Genomic DNA, 14,754 nt, shown 5'->3' with positions numbered 1-14,754 from the left:
CATTCTAGCGGGAGAGGGCACTATGGACTAGCGAATTGAAACTTTTAAATGAAAGGAAGCCTAGCTAATATGAGGTGGAAAAAGTAACAGTCTGAAAATGATTGTAACCATCTGATTAGCCGACGGCCGGCGCGAATGGAAAAAACTGATGTGTGTGTCTAAATCTCCCCCCTGCACATATGCCCCGCTTCTATAAAAGTGATTACTCCTGTGGCCAACGAGTCTGGCAGGGCTTCCAGAATCCTTTGCACCGAGTTGGCACAAAGACACAAAACACTGAGGCGGTGTGATGCTATCTACACTGCACACCTGCTGTGGGGGGGTGACAGCTCTCTACTGATCACACACACACACACACACACACACACACACACACACACACACACACACACACACACACACACACACACACACACACACACACACACACACACACACACACACACACACACACACACACACACACACACACACAAACCTTTACTAACGCATCAGTCATCTGGCCATCTAAAAAGGTCAAGCGCCATCACCATGCCCCATCTGGGCAGAGAGAGAGGTGACAAGAGAACAACTATTCAGAAAGGACTAGAGAAGAAAAGCTGGAAGAAGGATGGATGGAGTTCTCATCTCTTTGTGGAGAGTTGCAGTAGTCAGAGGCCCTCAAGGATAAGATGTTACTTCCTGGGTTTAAGACCTAACCTATTCACATCCACAGAATGAGTCATTGTGAGGGGACTGACTGACATCACATTTCTCATTTCCTAAAGCGGTGTGAATTGAAACTCGCTCTGGATGACGATGACAATGTTTTGTAGGAAAAGGACTGGTAATTCACAAGCAAAGTACAGTCGATAGCTTTTCACAAGACCCCTGGATATGACATAGGCCTTTTCTCTGTCATAGCATTCGGACTCCTGAGTCTGGTTCAAGAGGGAATTTTCACAATGTGCCGATGGCGCCGACAGAGATGGTCGCTTCGCGTTCTTAGGAAACTATGCAGTATTGTTTGTTTTATGCATTATTTCTTATATTGTTATCTTAAATCTTAAATCTTATTACATACAGCCGGGAAGAACCGACGTGAGTAACATACAGCCGTGGCCGACGTGAGTAAAACATTTCAAGGTGTTAACCCTCTCAAGGCTGCCGGCCCAGACGGCATCCCTAGCCGCGTCCTCAGAGCATGCGCAGACCAGCTGGCCGGTGTGTTTACGGACATATTCAATCAATCGTTATCCCAGTCCGCTGTTCCCACATGCTTCAAGAGGGCCACCACTGTTCCTGTTCCCAAGAAAGCTAAGGTAACTGAGCTAAACGACTATCGTAGCACTTACTTCCGTCATCATGAAGTGCTTAGAGAGACTAGTCAAGGATCATATCACCTCCATCCTACCTGACACCCTAGACCCACTCCAATTTGCTTACCGCCCCAATAGGTCCACAGACAACGCAATCGCAATCACACTGCACACTGCCCTAACCCATCTGGACAAGAGGAATACCTATGTAAAAATGCTGTTCATTGACGACAGCTCAGCATTTAACACCATAGTACCCTCCAAACTCATCATTAAGCTCGAGACCCTGGGTCTCAACCCCGCCCTGTGCAACTGGGTCCTGGACTTTCTGACGGGCCGCCCCCAGGTGGTGAGGGTAGGAAACATCTCCACCCCGCTGATCCTCAACACTGGGGCCCCACAAGGGTGCGTTCTGAGCCCTCTCCTGTACTCCCTGTTCACCCACGACTGCATGGCCATGCACGCCTCCAACTCAATCATCAAGTTTGCGGATGACACTACAGTGGTAGGCTTGATTACCAACAACGACGAGACGGCCTACAGGGAGGAGGTGAGGGCCCTCGGAGTGTGGTGTCAGGAAAATAACCTCACACTCAACGTCAACAAAACAAAGGAGATGATTGTGGACTTCAGGAAACAGCAGAGGGAGCACCCCCCTATCCACATCGACAGGACAGTAGTGGAGAAGGTGGAAAGTTTTAAGTTCCTCGGTGTACACATCACGGACAAACTGAATTGGTCCACCCACACAGACAGCGTTGTGAAGAAGGCGCAGCAGCGCCTCTTCAACCTCAGGAGGCTGAAGAAATTCGGCTTGTCACCAAAAGCACTCACAAACTTCTACAGATGCACAATCGAGAGCATCCTGTCGGGCTGTATCACCGCCTGGTACGGCAACTGCTCCGCCCACAACCTTACTCTGGAGAGTAAGGCTCTCCAGAGGGTAGTGAGGTCTGCACAACGCATCACCGGGGGCAAACTACCTGCCCTCCAGGACACCTACACCACCCGATGTCACAGGAAGGCCATAAAGATCATCAAGGACAACAACCACCCAAGCCACTGCCTGTTCACCCCGCTATCATCCAGAAGGCGAGGTCAGTACAGGTGCATCAAAGCAGGAAATTATGTAAAAATGTACCACTAGCCACTTTAAACAATGCCACTTAATATAATGTTTACATACCCTACATTACTCATCTCATATGTATATGTATATACTGTACTCTATATCATCTACTGCATCTTGCCATCTTTATGTAATACATGTATCACTAGCCACTTTAAACTATGCCACTTTATGTTTACATACCCTACATTACTCATCTCATATGTATATACTGTACTGTATACCATCTACTGCATCTTGCCTATGCCGTTCTGTACCATCACTCATTCATATATCTTTATGTACATATTCTTTATCCCTTTACACTTGTGTGTATAAGGTAGTAGTTGTGGAATTGTTAGGTTAGATTACTTGTTGGTTATTACTGCATTGTCGGAACTAGAAGCACAAGCATTTCGCTACACTCGCATTAACATCTGCTAACCATGTGTATGTGACAAATAAAATTTGATTTGTTCACCCCACTATCATCCAGAAGGCGAGGTCAGTACAGGTGCATCAAAGCTGGGACCGAGAGACTGATGGCCTTGAGAAGCTGTTTTTCAGACTGTTAAACAGCCATCACTAACTGCCAACATACTGACTCAAATCTCAAGCCACTTTAATAATAAAAAATTGGATGTAATACATGCATCACTAGTCACTTTAAACAATGCCACTTTATATAATGTTTACATACGATACATTATTCCTCTCATATGTATATACTGTACTCTATACCATCTACTGCCTATGCTGCACGGCCATCGCTCATCCATATATTTATATGTAGACATTCTTATTCATTCCTTTACACTTGTGTGTATAAGGTAGTTGTTGTGATTGTTAGATTACTTGTTAGATATTACTGCACGGTCGGAACTAGAAGCACAAGCATTTCGCTACACTCGCATTAACATCTGCTAACCATGTGTATGTAACCAATAAAATTTGATTTGGAGATGTGGAGAACCTTGACTGGACAAGGTTTCTGAATGCTCCGATTCTGAGCATTCCAATAAGTCTCATGAAGCTTCCCTTGGGTAAGCAGACCAAACAAGTGACATCATCCACTATTGTCAATCTGCAATTCCTGAGTAAAAGTCAGTAAACTAATTTAACTGGGCTCGTCTTCTCTTCCCTCTAGGCCTAGCCTCACTCACCCCTCCACACAAGGAGCAAAATCAATAGGAAAAACATGGCCTCCAATTCTATCACATCTCTGCCCAGAACACAGGCCCCGAGGGATGCAGCATCACAATATTACAGCCAGATACTCCATTTTGGGTTCAAATAAGGTAGTTGCCTTTCAGATGAACAGGAAGCAGGGGAAACTGATTCAGCAGGAGCAAGGTCTCCTCTGCAATTTTTCATGTTCAATGGGGTTTGATGCTCAGCGTAAGATGGTGTTGTGAGAGATTTAAGAGACTGTGATAAAATGTGCCTGTACGCGATGATTCCAGGAAGTGCCACTGAGCTATGATTACTGATGTTTAACATGCCCTATTTTCAATGCATTCAACTGAATATGGCAAACCTATGGAGAGCAGTTTACAATAACAAAAACTCTACCTGTCGTCTGATGAACAACCTCAATTAATAATGTCAATCATACCTCTTGTTGCACTGATGAATGAAAACAGCATGCTACCCTGACTGTTTAAGATTTGTAACAACCCAGCCTGATCCTCAGGTAAGGTCATCCTGCTCCATTACTCATCCTTAAGCTCAGACATGGCTAATCAATATCAGACAGCCGGAGGTCTCCAGATCCCACTGAGACAGTTATGACCCTTCAACCGCTCGCTCTCTCTTTTGCTTCCGTGGTTACAAAGTGGCACAAAGTACTTTTCAAAACATCCATTGATTGACAGAAGCAGACAGAATGAGGGAAGGGGGAGGGGAGCGGGAGCGACGGAGAAAAGAGGAAAAATTGAAGTGTCCCCATGATGTTTTTGTTGCTTAAAAGGAGGCACCTTCAGGTTTTGTTGGTGATAAAGCATCCTGCTGTCAAAATGAACGTTGTTATCTCTTATCAAAGCACAGCATCTGGGGTAAACGCCTTGTTTGGAATCTTAATTCGGGTACTGTACAAAGCTTTCCTCGTGACAGGTTTTACAATCTGCCAGAACTATGGCAGGGGACATAGAGGTGAAGAAGGAGAAAGAGTGAAGGAGAGAGAGAGGAGAAAGACAAGCAGACTACTAGAGAAAGAGAGCAAGACAGACAGAGGGGGGGTGGGGGGCATGAAGAGACGAGGGAGAGAAAATAAAAGAGAGAGAAGAGAGACAGGTACACTGAAAGATCGGTTTGCCCCAGCGTCTTCCTCGCCTTCCAGCAGTGAAAAGCTTTATATAGAGAAAAGGACTGTCTATGGAGGAGCACAAAGGAGAGAAAAGCGCTGTCAGACTGCACTTAAGAGGCGAGAAGCTGCCTTTCTACAGCAAATCATCAGGGCTTACTGAAGGTTGCTATGTACCATCACTACCATGTATGTTACTGATTGGTGTTATTGTAGACATTAAACATTTTCAGAATGCTAGAGTGGAATGTCCCAGTTATATCAATCAGGTTTGAAAGAAGGTACATCATGTAACTTGATAGCTATGTAGTCTGGAAAACCTTTCACATGTAAGAGGACGCTTAATGTAAGATTCCATGCCCATGATGGCTTGACTCTGAAGTTAAGCAGGATTGATCCTGATCGGTCCATGGATGAGACCAGATGCTGCTGGAAATGCTGTTGGAGGGCCAGTAGAAGGCACTCTTTCCTCTAGTCTAAAAAAGATCCCAATGCCCCAGGGCAGTGATTGGGGACATTGCCCTGTGTAGGTTGCCGTCTTTCAGACGGAAAGTTAAACGGAATGGATGTCCTGACTCTCTGTGGGCACTAAAGATCCCAAGGCACTTATCGTAAGAGTAGGGGTGTTAACCCTGGTGTCCTGGCTAAATTCCCTATCTGTTCCTCATACCATCATAGCCACCTAATCATTCCATATTGGCTCATTCATCCTCCCTCCTCTCCCCTGTAACTATTCACCAGGTCGTTGGTGTAAATGATGTGTTCTCGCTCAACTTACCTGGTACAATAAGGGTTCAGTAAATAAACAATGACATTCCACACAAAACCAACATTGAATTTGCAGTCCCATACTACACTAAAGAAGCCTACTAAGAAAAATAGAGAAACACACACTGGAGAGCATCTTTTCTCCAGGTGGGACATTGCTAGCTTCTTCTTGGTCAAGGCTAAAGCCTGGGATGTGCCAAGAAACATTGATTTCTTTAGTTGGTGACAAGTTAATGGAAAAGCTTTAACGTGAACTAATGCACTGAACAGCAGGAAGTGATGTCACTGAACGTTGTATGAGAGAACACTCCCTATCACGACCTTGACATTTGGGGTAGTCGGACTAGCAACATAAGTCATTCATCAACCACACACACGTTGGCGTAGTTGGCGGGTGGCATGTGACCGTGTCATGGTAGGTGTTAGACATTCATCAGTCCTGTGGAGGTGGTGTCCTGCAGGTGCAGACAACAGACAGCTCTCCCCACTGAGAAACATCAGTCACCTTCTAGAACATTCATCACAATGCAGTCCCAACACAAACACACCAGCCATTAACCACCAACACAGCGTCACCTTAATACACCCACACACACACATGATTAACCACCAAACAGCATCACCTCAGAATACTGCCACACACACACGCCAGTGAATACCAAACAGTGTCACGTCAGAAGACATCAGAGAAACAAGACAACTGGAGTTGACTGGTAAACAGCTGAGTTGTCAGGAGCTGTCAAGTCACTGTCTGAATCATTGAGGTATAAAAGAACAGTCTGGATGAAACATTCAGGCCAGCAAAGTGTTTCAATATGGAAACAACTTTATTCGTACTGTCACAATGACGAGTGATACTGGGTATTCTAGGTGTATAAAAAGAATCAAACCGGATATAACTTTATTTAGACAGAGTCCTAATAACATGGTGTAAGATGTTAGTAGGATGTTGGTGTAAGTAGATCTATGGGGGTCATGACATTTTGTGTAAGCTGTAGGCTTGTTCATTTAGCAGACAAGATACGCTTATAAGTCCCGTGCCATTATATGATTTTATAGTAAGACTACGACAATTGAACTTAACTGAATAAAATAGAAATGATATTTTTCCCATTCCGGAGCGAGTGCAAATATGAAGTGGCTATGTTGAGCGTAAAAGTGACCATTTGAAACAGGTCCTATATGCTAGATTTAGAGTTATTTGGCAACTTTAGTTGTGAATGACATAAACCTTAGAATGTCTTAGAAATCTAAACATATATGGGCTGCATGATGCGTCTATAGGCTATTGATGATTTGATAAAATAGCAAAAAAAGCTTGCGTTCCATGCCTTAGACTGCACACGCTGTTCTCTCCTCTAGGAAGGGTATCATATTTTCACTATTCTCAATTTAATCTTGTCTTTACTAATATGTCAAATTAGTTTCGATTTAGAATTGTCCATTATCATACGGGCAAGAACAGGGGCAGGGGGGAAAAAGACACGTCATCCATATGCACTCGAATAGTGAAAGGAGGCCGCATACCCGCTGGTTCGTTTTTCAGGCTATTCCGATTATCTCCAGCCCTGTTGTGGCATTTAGCCAGTGCTTAATTTGGAAAACCTAGTGAAATCTGTTTGGGAACATCAATAGTAACATGTATTCACAACTAAACCTATTTCATTCAACTGTTGACATTCCCTCTTTCTGTATTAAGGAGAGAGAGGAGATGGAAACACATGGTGGTGAGATATTATGTAGCTAAAAGGTCATGTGTCAGCCTATTAATTATGAAAATATATATTTTTAAATCCCCCATTACTAGGCTATTCAAAATCAAATACACTAAGTGTAGGCTTAGCCATCCCGCACAATCAATGAACCAGCATAGGCCTATGCATATGCATAAACTCTAATATGCATATGGGTGTGGGTGTTTTGAATGAATCATCACCTTAGAAAGCCCTGCCCATTTCATTGTGTTAAGCTTTGAAACAACATCCACAACGACCATGTTTTCCACTCAGTTTCAACCTGTTGTTGAACTTCTTTTTTCAAATTGATCAATCACAGTGAAGTGAGTTTTAAAAGGATGATACTGTTTTGATGATAAGTGTTTGATGTGATTTTCCATTGCATTTGCATTGCTGTTAGATGGACAACAGAGCCCTGAGTACCAGGCCATTAGGACCTGATGGAAGGACAGTATAACCCTGAATACCAGGCCATTAGGACCTGATGGTCGTTAGTGAGTTGGGTACTAACAACACATGTCCAGAGTGCATACTAGGAGGTTACCGTGACTCAACGATCATGTGGAATTTTACTGCAGTGACTGCCGGTGTGGCGGTAATACAGTCAAGGCAACAGCCCTAGGTGTAAGATGATGTTAGTAGGCTTAGCTACCACAAATGACTCACAAAGTTAATCTTGTCAAATTACACCAAGCAGCACCTTTTACAAGCCATTATTTATGTATTCCATCATTGTTAACAGCTGGTCTTTTACAAGGCACACGCGTGTGCGCGCACACACACAGATGTACACACGTTCACACACTCGCACACAGGTCAATATTGCTTTTACACCTCCACAGTAATCACCAGCTATGATTTACATTAATGACACACAGACGGTCTACTGGTCTCTCTACATTCAAATCAATACGTCTCCATCGGCCAGTTTGACCCATAACTGTTCATTAGAGTCATAAACACCAGACAGACAAACTGCAGCTCTGGAATGGCTTGACTTATTACCTCAGTGGGATGTTGCCCTTAGGCACAGATCTAGGATCAGCTTACCTTCTCCAAATCCTGACCTTAACCTTTAGGGGTAGAATGCAAAGCTGACCTTCGATCAGCATTTAGAGGCCAGGCAATTTCCTCCTACAGGTAGTTTAAGTGAAGTAGAAGTGTTAATCACAGCCATGTCTGCAATATTACTACCACCATTAAACCACCATCCAAGACATTTTGGAAAGAGAGTGTGGGGAATCTTTGATGGGATCTATTGTAAATGATTATGGAGATTACTGATCCAAGAATCCAAGATGGCGTAGCAGTCGGATGTGTCTTTGTCCTGTCTTGTCCCGTGTAAATAGTATTCGTATTTTTCGTATACATTTCGTATTTATTTTAATTTCACTTTCCATCTAGGAACTGAATATACATTCCTACATTCCGCCTCACCCAATGTGGTACGGACCTGCTATTTTTTATATACTTTAGAACCGTAACCACAATCAGAAGCTAGCCAGATAACTAGCTACTAGCTAGTAGTCAGTTAGCCACTGCTGCGGTCTTCGCCCTTAACTCGGACACAGCCAGCTTCAATACCGGGCCGATACCTGCCAGTCTGCAAGCGCGATATCAACCCAGAGCATATAGGACTGCTTTTTCTCTACCACATCACTGGATTCCTGACGCAAGCTCTGGACAATTACACCGTATTATCACAGCTAGCTAGCTGCAACCGAGTGGCTACTACTGGCTAACACCTCTGTCCCGAAGCAAGCACCAGTTAGCCTTGAGCTAGCCTCGAGCTAGGCCCATCTGCCGGCTAGCTGCAGCGCGATATCAACCCAGAGCATATAGGAATGCTTTTTCTCTACCACATCACCGGATTCCTGACGCAAGCTCTGGACAATTACACCGTATCATCACAGCTAGCTAGCTGCAACCGAGTGGCTACTACTGGCTAACACCTCTGTCCCGAAGCAAGCACCAGTTAGCCTTGAGCTAGCCTCGAGCTAGGCCCATCTGCCGGCTAGCTGCAAGCGCGATATCAACCCAGAGCATATAGGACTGCTTTTTCTCTACCACATCACCGGATTCCTGACGCAAGCTCTGGACAATTACACCGTATCATCACAGCTAGCTAGCTGCAACCGAGTGGCTACTACTGGCTAACACCTCTGTCCCGAAGCAAGCACCAGTTAGCCTTGAGCTAGCCTCGAGCTAGGCCCATCTGCCGGCTAGCTGAAGAGCTAGTGCCACTGCCACTGCCACGAAGCTAGCACCAGTTAGCAAACACTATTCTACAATTCACAACCTCTCTTTCGCCATCGCCATCTGGCTTGGATTCTCTGTCGACACAACCACGTCTGAGCAGACCCCCTCCGTCTGAGCAGACCACCCCCCGGGCTACTAACTTTACACGCCGCGTGCTAGCTTAGCGGAGGCCTCCTCTGCTCCATCTACGGCTGCCCCCTGGACACTATGATCACTTGGCTACATAGCTGATGCATGCTTGACTGTCCATTAATTCACGGTACTCCATTCTGTTTATTTGTGTCTTATCTGTCGGCTCTGTGCTTTAACTCAGGATCTGTGTGTAGTTAATCCGACCCTCTCTGCCTAGTCATCGCCATTTTTACCTGTTGTTGCTGTGTCAGACTAGCACCCTGTTATTGCTGCTGTTATCTTACCTGTTGTTTTAGCTAGCTCTCCCAATCAAGACCTGCAATCACTTTATGCCTTATTGTATGTCTCTCTCAAATATCAATATGCCTTGCATACTGTTGTTCAGGCTAGTTTTCATTGTCATTGTTTTGGTTTGCAATGGACCCTGTAGTTCCACTCTCCGTACCTCTGATACCCCCTTTGTCCCACCCCCCACACATGCGGTGACCTCACCCATTGAGACCAGCATGTCCAGAGATACAACCTCTCTTATCATCACCCAGTGCCTGGGCTTGCCTCCGCTGTACCCGCGCCCCTCCATACCCCTGTCTGCACATTATGCCCAGAATCTATTCTACCACGCCCATAAATCTGCTCCTTTTATTCTTTGTCCCCAACGCTCTAGGCGACCAGTTTTGATAGCCTTTAGCCGCACCCTCATCCTACTACTCCTCTGTTCCTCGGGTGATGTGGAGGTAAACCCAGGCCCTGCATGTCCCCAGTCACCCTCATTTGTTGACTTCTGCGATCGAAAAAGCCTTGGCCTCATGCATGTCAACATCAGAAGCCTCCTCCCTAAGTTTGCCTTACTCACCGCTTTAGCACACTCTGCCAATCCTGATGTCCTTGCCGTGTCCGAATCCTGGCTTAGGAAGGCCACCAAAAATTCTGAGATTTCCATACCCAACTATAACACTTTCCGTCAAGATAGAACTGCCAAAGGGGGAGGAGTTGCAATCTACTGCAGAGATAGCCTGCAAAGTTCTGTCATACTTTCCAGGTCTATGCCCAAACAGTTCGAACTTCTAATTTTAAAAATTAATCTCTCCAGAAATAAGTCTCTCACTGTTGCCGCCTGCTACCGACCCCCCTCAGCTCCCAGCTGTGCCCTGGACACCATCTGTGAATTGATCGCTCCCCATCTAGCTTCAGAGTTTGTTCTGTTAGGTGACCTAAACTGGGATATGCTTAACACCCCGGCAGTCCTACAATCCAAGCTTGATGCCCTCAATCTCACACAAATCATCAAGGAACCCACCAGGTACAACCCTAAATCCGTAAACATGGGCACCCTAATAGACATTATCCTGACCAACCTGCCCTCCAAATACACCTCTGCTGTCTTCAATCAAGATCTCAGCGATCACTGCCTCATTGTCTGTATCCGCCACGGGTCTGCGGTCAAACGACCACCCCTCATCACTGTCAAACGCTCCCTAAAACACTTCTGCGAGCAGGCCTTTCTAATCGACCTGGCCCGGGTACCCTGGAAGGATATTGACCTCATCCCGTCAGTTGAGGATGCCTGGTCATTCTTTAAATGTTACTTCCTCACCATATTAGACAAGCATGCTCCGTTCAAAAAATGCAGAACCAAGAACAGATATAGCCCTTGGTTCACTCCAGACCTGACTGCCCTCGACCAGCACAAAAACATCCTGTGGCGAACTGCAATAGCATCGAAGAGCCCCCGCGATATGCAACTGTTCAGGGAAGTCAGGAACCAATACACGCAGTCAGTCAGGAAAGCAAAGGCCAGCTTTTTCAAGCAGAAATTCGCATCCTGTAGCTCTAACTCCAAAAAGTTCTGGGATACTGTAAAGTCCATGGAGAACAAGAGCACCTCCTCCCAGCTGCCCACTGCACTGAGGCTAGGTAACACGGTCACCACCGATAAATCCGTGATAATCGAAGACTTCAACAAGCATTTCTCAATGGCTGGCCATGCCTTCTTCCTGGCGACTCCAACCTTGGCCAACAGCCCCGCCCCCCCCCGCTGCTACTCGCCCAAGCCTCCCCAGCTTCTCCTTTACCCAAATCCAGATAGCAGATGTTCTGAAAGAGCTGGAAAACCTGGACCCATACAAATCAGCTGGGCTTGACAATCTGGACCCCCTATTTCTGAAACTGTCCGCCGCCATTGTCGCACCCCCTATTACCAGCCTGTTCAACCTCTCCTTCGTATCATCTGAGATCCCCAAGGATTGGAAAGCTGCCGCGGTCATCCCCCTCTTCAAAGGGGGAGACACCCTGGACCCAAACTGTTACAGACCTATATCCATCCTGCCCTGCCTATCTAAGGTCTTCGAAAGCCAAGTCAACAAACAGATCACTGACCATCTCGAATCCCACCGTACCTTCTCCGCTGTGCAATCCGGTTTCCGAGCCGGTCACGGGTGCACCTCAGCCACGCTCAAGGTACTAAACGACATCATAACCGCCATCGATAAAAGACATTACTGTGCAGCCGTCTTCATCGACCTGGCCAAGGCTTTCGACTCTGTCAATCACCATATTCTTATCGGCAGACTCAGTAGCCTCGGTTTTTCTAATGACTGCCTTGCCTGGTTCACCAACTACTTTGCAGACAGAGTTCAGTGTGTCAAATCGGAGGGCATGTTGTCCGGTCCTCTGGCAGTCTCTATGGGGGTACCACAGGGTTCAATTCTCGGGCCGACTCTTTTCTCTGTATACATCAATGATGTTGCTCTTGCTGCGGGCGATTCCCTGATCCACCTCTACGCAGACGACACCATTCTATATACTTCCGGCCCTTCCTTGGACACTGTGCTATCTAACCTCCAAACGAGCTTCAATGCCATACAACACTCCTTCCGTGGCCTCCAACTGCTCTTAAACGCTAGTAAAACCAAATGCATGCTTTTCAACCGTTCGCTGCCTGCACCCGCACGCCCGACTAGCATCACCACCCTGGACGGTTCCGACCTAGAATATGTGGACATCTATAAGTACCTAGGTGTCTGGCTAGACTGCAAACTCTCCTTCCAGACTCATATCAAACATCTCCAATCCAAAATCAAATCAAGAATCGGCTTTCTATTCCGCAACAAAGCCTCCTTCACTCACGCCGCCAAACTTACCCTAGTAAAACTGACTATCCTGCCGATCCTCGACTTCGGCGATGTCATCTACAAAATAGCTTCCAACACTCTACTCAGCAAACTGGATGCAGTTTATCACAGTGCCATTCGTTTTGTTACTAAAGCACCTTATACGACCCACCACTGCGACCTGTATGCCCTAGTCGGCTGGCCCTCGCTACATGTTCGTCGTCAGACCCACTGGCTCCAGGTCATCTACAAGGCTATGCTAGGTAAAGTGCCGCCTTATCTCAGTTCACTGGTCACGATGGCTACACCCACCCGCAGCACGCGCTCCAGCAGGTGTATCTCACTGATCATCCCTAAAGCTAAAACCTCATTTGGACGCCTTTCCTTCCAGTTCTCTGCTGCCTGCGACTGGAACGAATTGCAAAAATCTCTGAAGTTGGAGACTTTTATCTCCCTCAACAACTTTAAAAATCTGCTATCCGAGCAGCTAACCGATCGCTGCAGCTGTACATAGTCCATCTGTAAACTACCCACCCAATTTACCTACCTCACCCCCCATACTGCTTTTATTTATTTACTTTTCTGCTCTTTTGCACACCAGTACCAGTATCTCTTCTTGCACATGATCATCTGATGATTTATCACTCCAGTGTTAATCTGCTAAATTGTAATTATTCGATTTATTGCCTACCTCATGCCTTTTGCACACATTGTATATAGATTCTCTTTTTTTCTACCATGTTATTGACTTGTTTATTGTTTACTCCATGTGTAACTCTGTGTTGTCTGTTCACACTGCTATGCTTTATCTTGGCCAGGTCGCAGTTGCAAATGAGAACTTGTTCTCAACTAGCCTACCTGGTTAAATAAAGGTGAAATAAAAATAAAATAAAAATTAATGCAAAACCTTGATTAACTACCACTCGACATCACAGTTAACACTTGATTTGGTGACACACTCATCAAAGCTGAAACACTTCCTGTTGCGTCATGGTTGTTATAGCAGCCTGGTGATTAACATATTTACTCAGAGAGTAAGCTTCACAATAAGTTTGTCATCAAAACATAAACAACACACCAGTTCCACTAATCAGACAAACAAGCATCACTTATAACAGAAGAGTAGCCTGGGAGGGTTAGTATGAATCCTCCATCTTTGAGAGCTGTACCTTTGTTGTAGGAAACCAATGAAGGGTGCGACGCCGGTGCCTGGTCCAATCATGATGAGGGGTTTTGAGAGGTCAGAGGGCAGGCGGAAGGAGCAGTTCTCACGCAGACTAACATGGACCTGGGGTCAAACGTAAAAAAGTGTTACGGTGTGTCACACGTGCACACATACACAGGTTACTCCTCTACTCACCTTAGGGAGGGCTGGGGTGCTGGAGGGCTGAGCCTTCCTAGGGTGCAACAGAATGGGGTCGACGAGGTCAGAGAGCCAACCAGTACACAGGCCCTGCCTCCCCATGGGTCTCCAAGTGCATGCTGGAAACTCTATGACGTTGAACACAAAGTGCAGCCGACCTGGGTGTCTCATACTGGAACTGGAGGAGAGAGGGAGGGAAAGAGGAGAGAACGGAAGGCAAAGTGAGAGGGGTTATAGCAAGGCGAGTGTGATTTATTTTAGAATGCATTGTTTTGAATTATAATGACCCAACCGAAGCCGGGCTGGTTGTCCACTTTGATGCCTCGCTCAATTAGAACGTGTCTCTATTTTTGCATTTTATCGCTGGAACACAAAACTATAAAAATGGCATTATTAATTTTTTCCCAAGCTCATTTAAATTGGAAGATGAAGCTAAGGGTTGGGGCTTTACCATACATGCTAAATTAGACCAATTCATCCACTTACAGAAACATCGCTAGCAGCAAAGATGATTGGAAATATCGTGCTAGCATACAGTCACTCCTCTGCCTGTCCTTTCCACCCGCCTAGCTCCGCTTGCTTCGCCCGCCCCCTTTTGGTGAGTCTTTCACTTTCGTGTACAATCTTGTTGTAACAATAAAGTATTTGCCCCCTTTCTGATTTACTCTATTTTTGCAT

General features: G+C 45.8%; 1 protein-coding gene across 4 annotated transcripts in view; it reads right to left on the bottom strand.

The window, feature by feature from the left end:
* LOC139583618 (methionine synthase reductase-like) overlaps positions 1-14,754 on the bottom strand; it is a 46,764-nt gene that overhangs the window by 16,200 nt on the left and 15,810 nt on the right. For all 4 annotated transcript variants that reach the window (XM_071414893.1, XM_071414891.1, XM_071414892.1 and 1 more), the window contains exons 11-12: positions 14,074-14,254; positions 13,883-14,001 (exon numbers count right to left, since the gene is read on the bottom strand). In XM_071414893.1, the coding sequence (XP_071270994.1) occupies positions 13,883-14,001; positions 14,074-14,254 (300 nt within the window). The remainder of the gene's footprint in view (positions 1-13,882; positions 14,002-14,073; positions 14,255-14,754) is intronic.

This window comes from Salvelinus alpinus, chromosome 8, assembly GCF_045679555.1.
Source record: "Salvelinus alpinus chromosome 8, SLU_Salpinus.1, whole genome shotgun sequence".
Taxonomy (NCBI): Eukaryota; Metazoa; Chordata; class Actinopteri; order Salmoniformes; family Salmonidae; genus Salvelinus; species Salvelinus alpinus.
The sequence above is the reverse complement of the archived record's forward strand: the minus strand, read 5'-3'. Positions and strand labels throughout refer to the sequence as shown.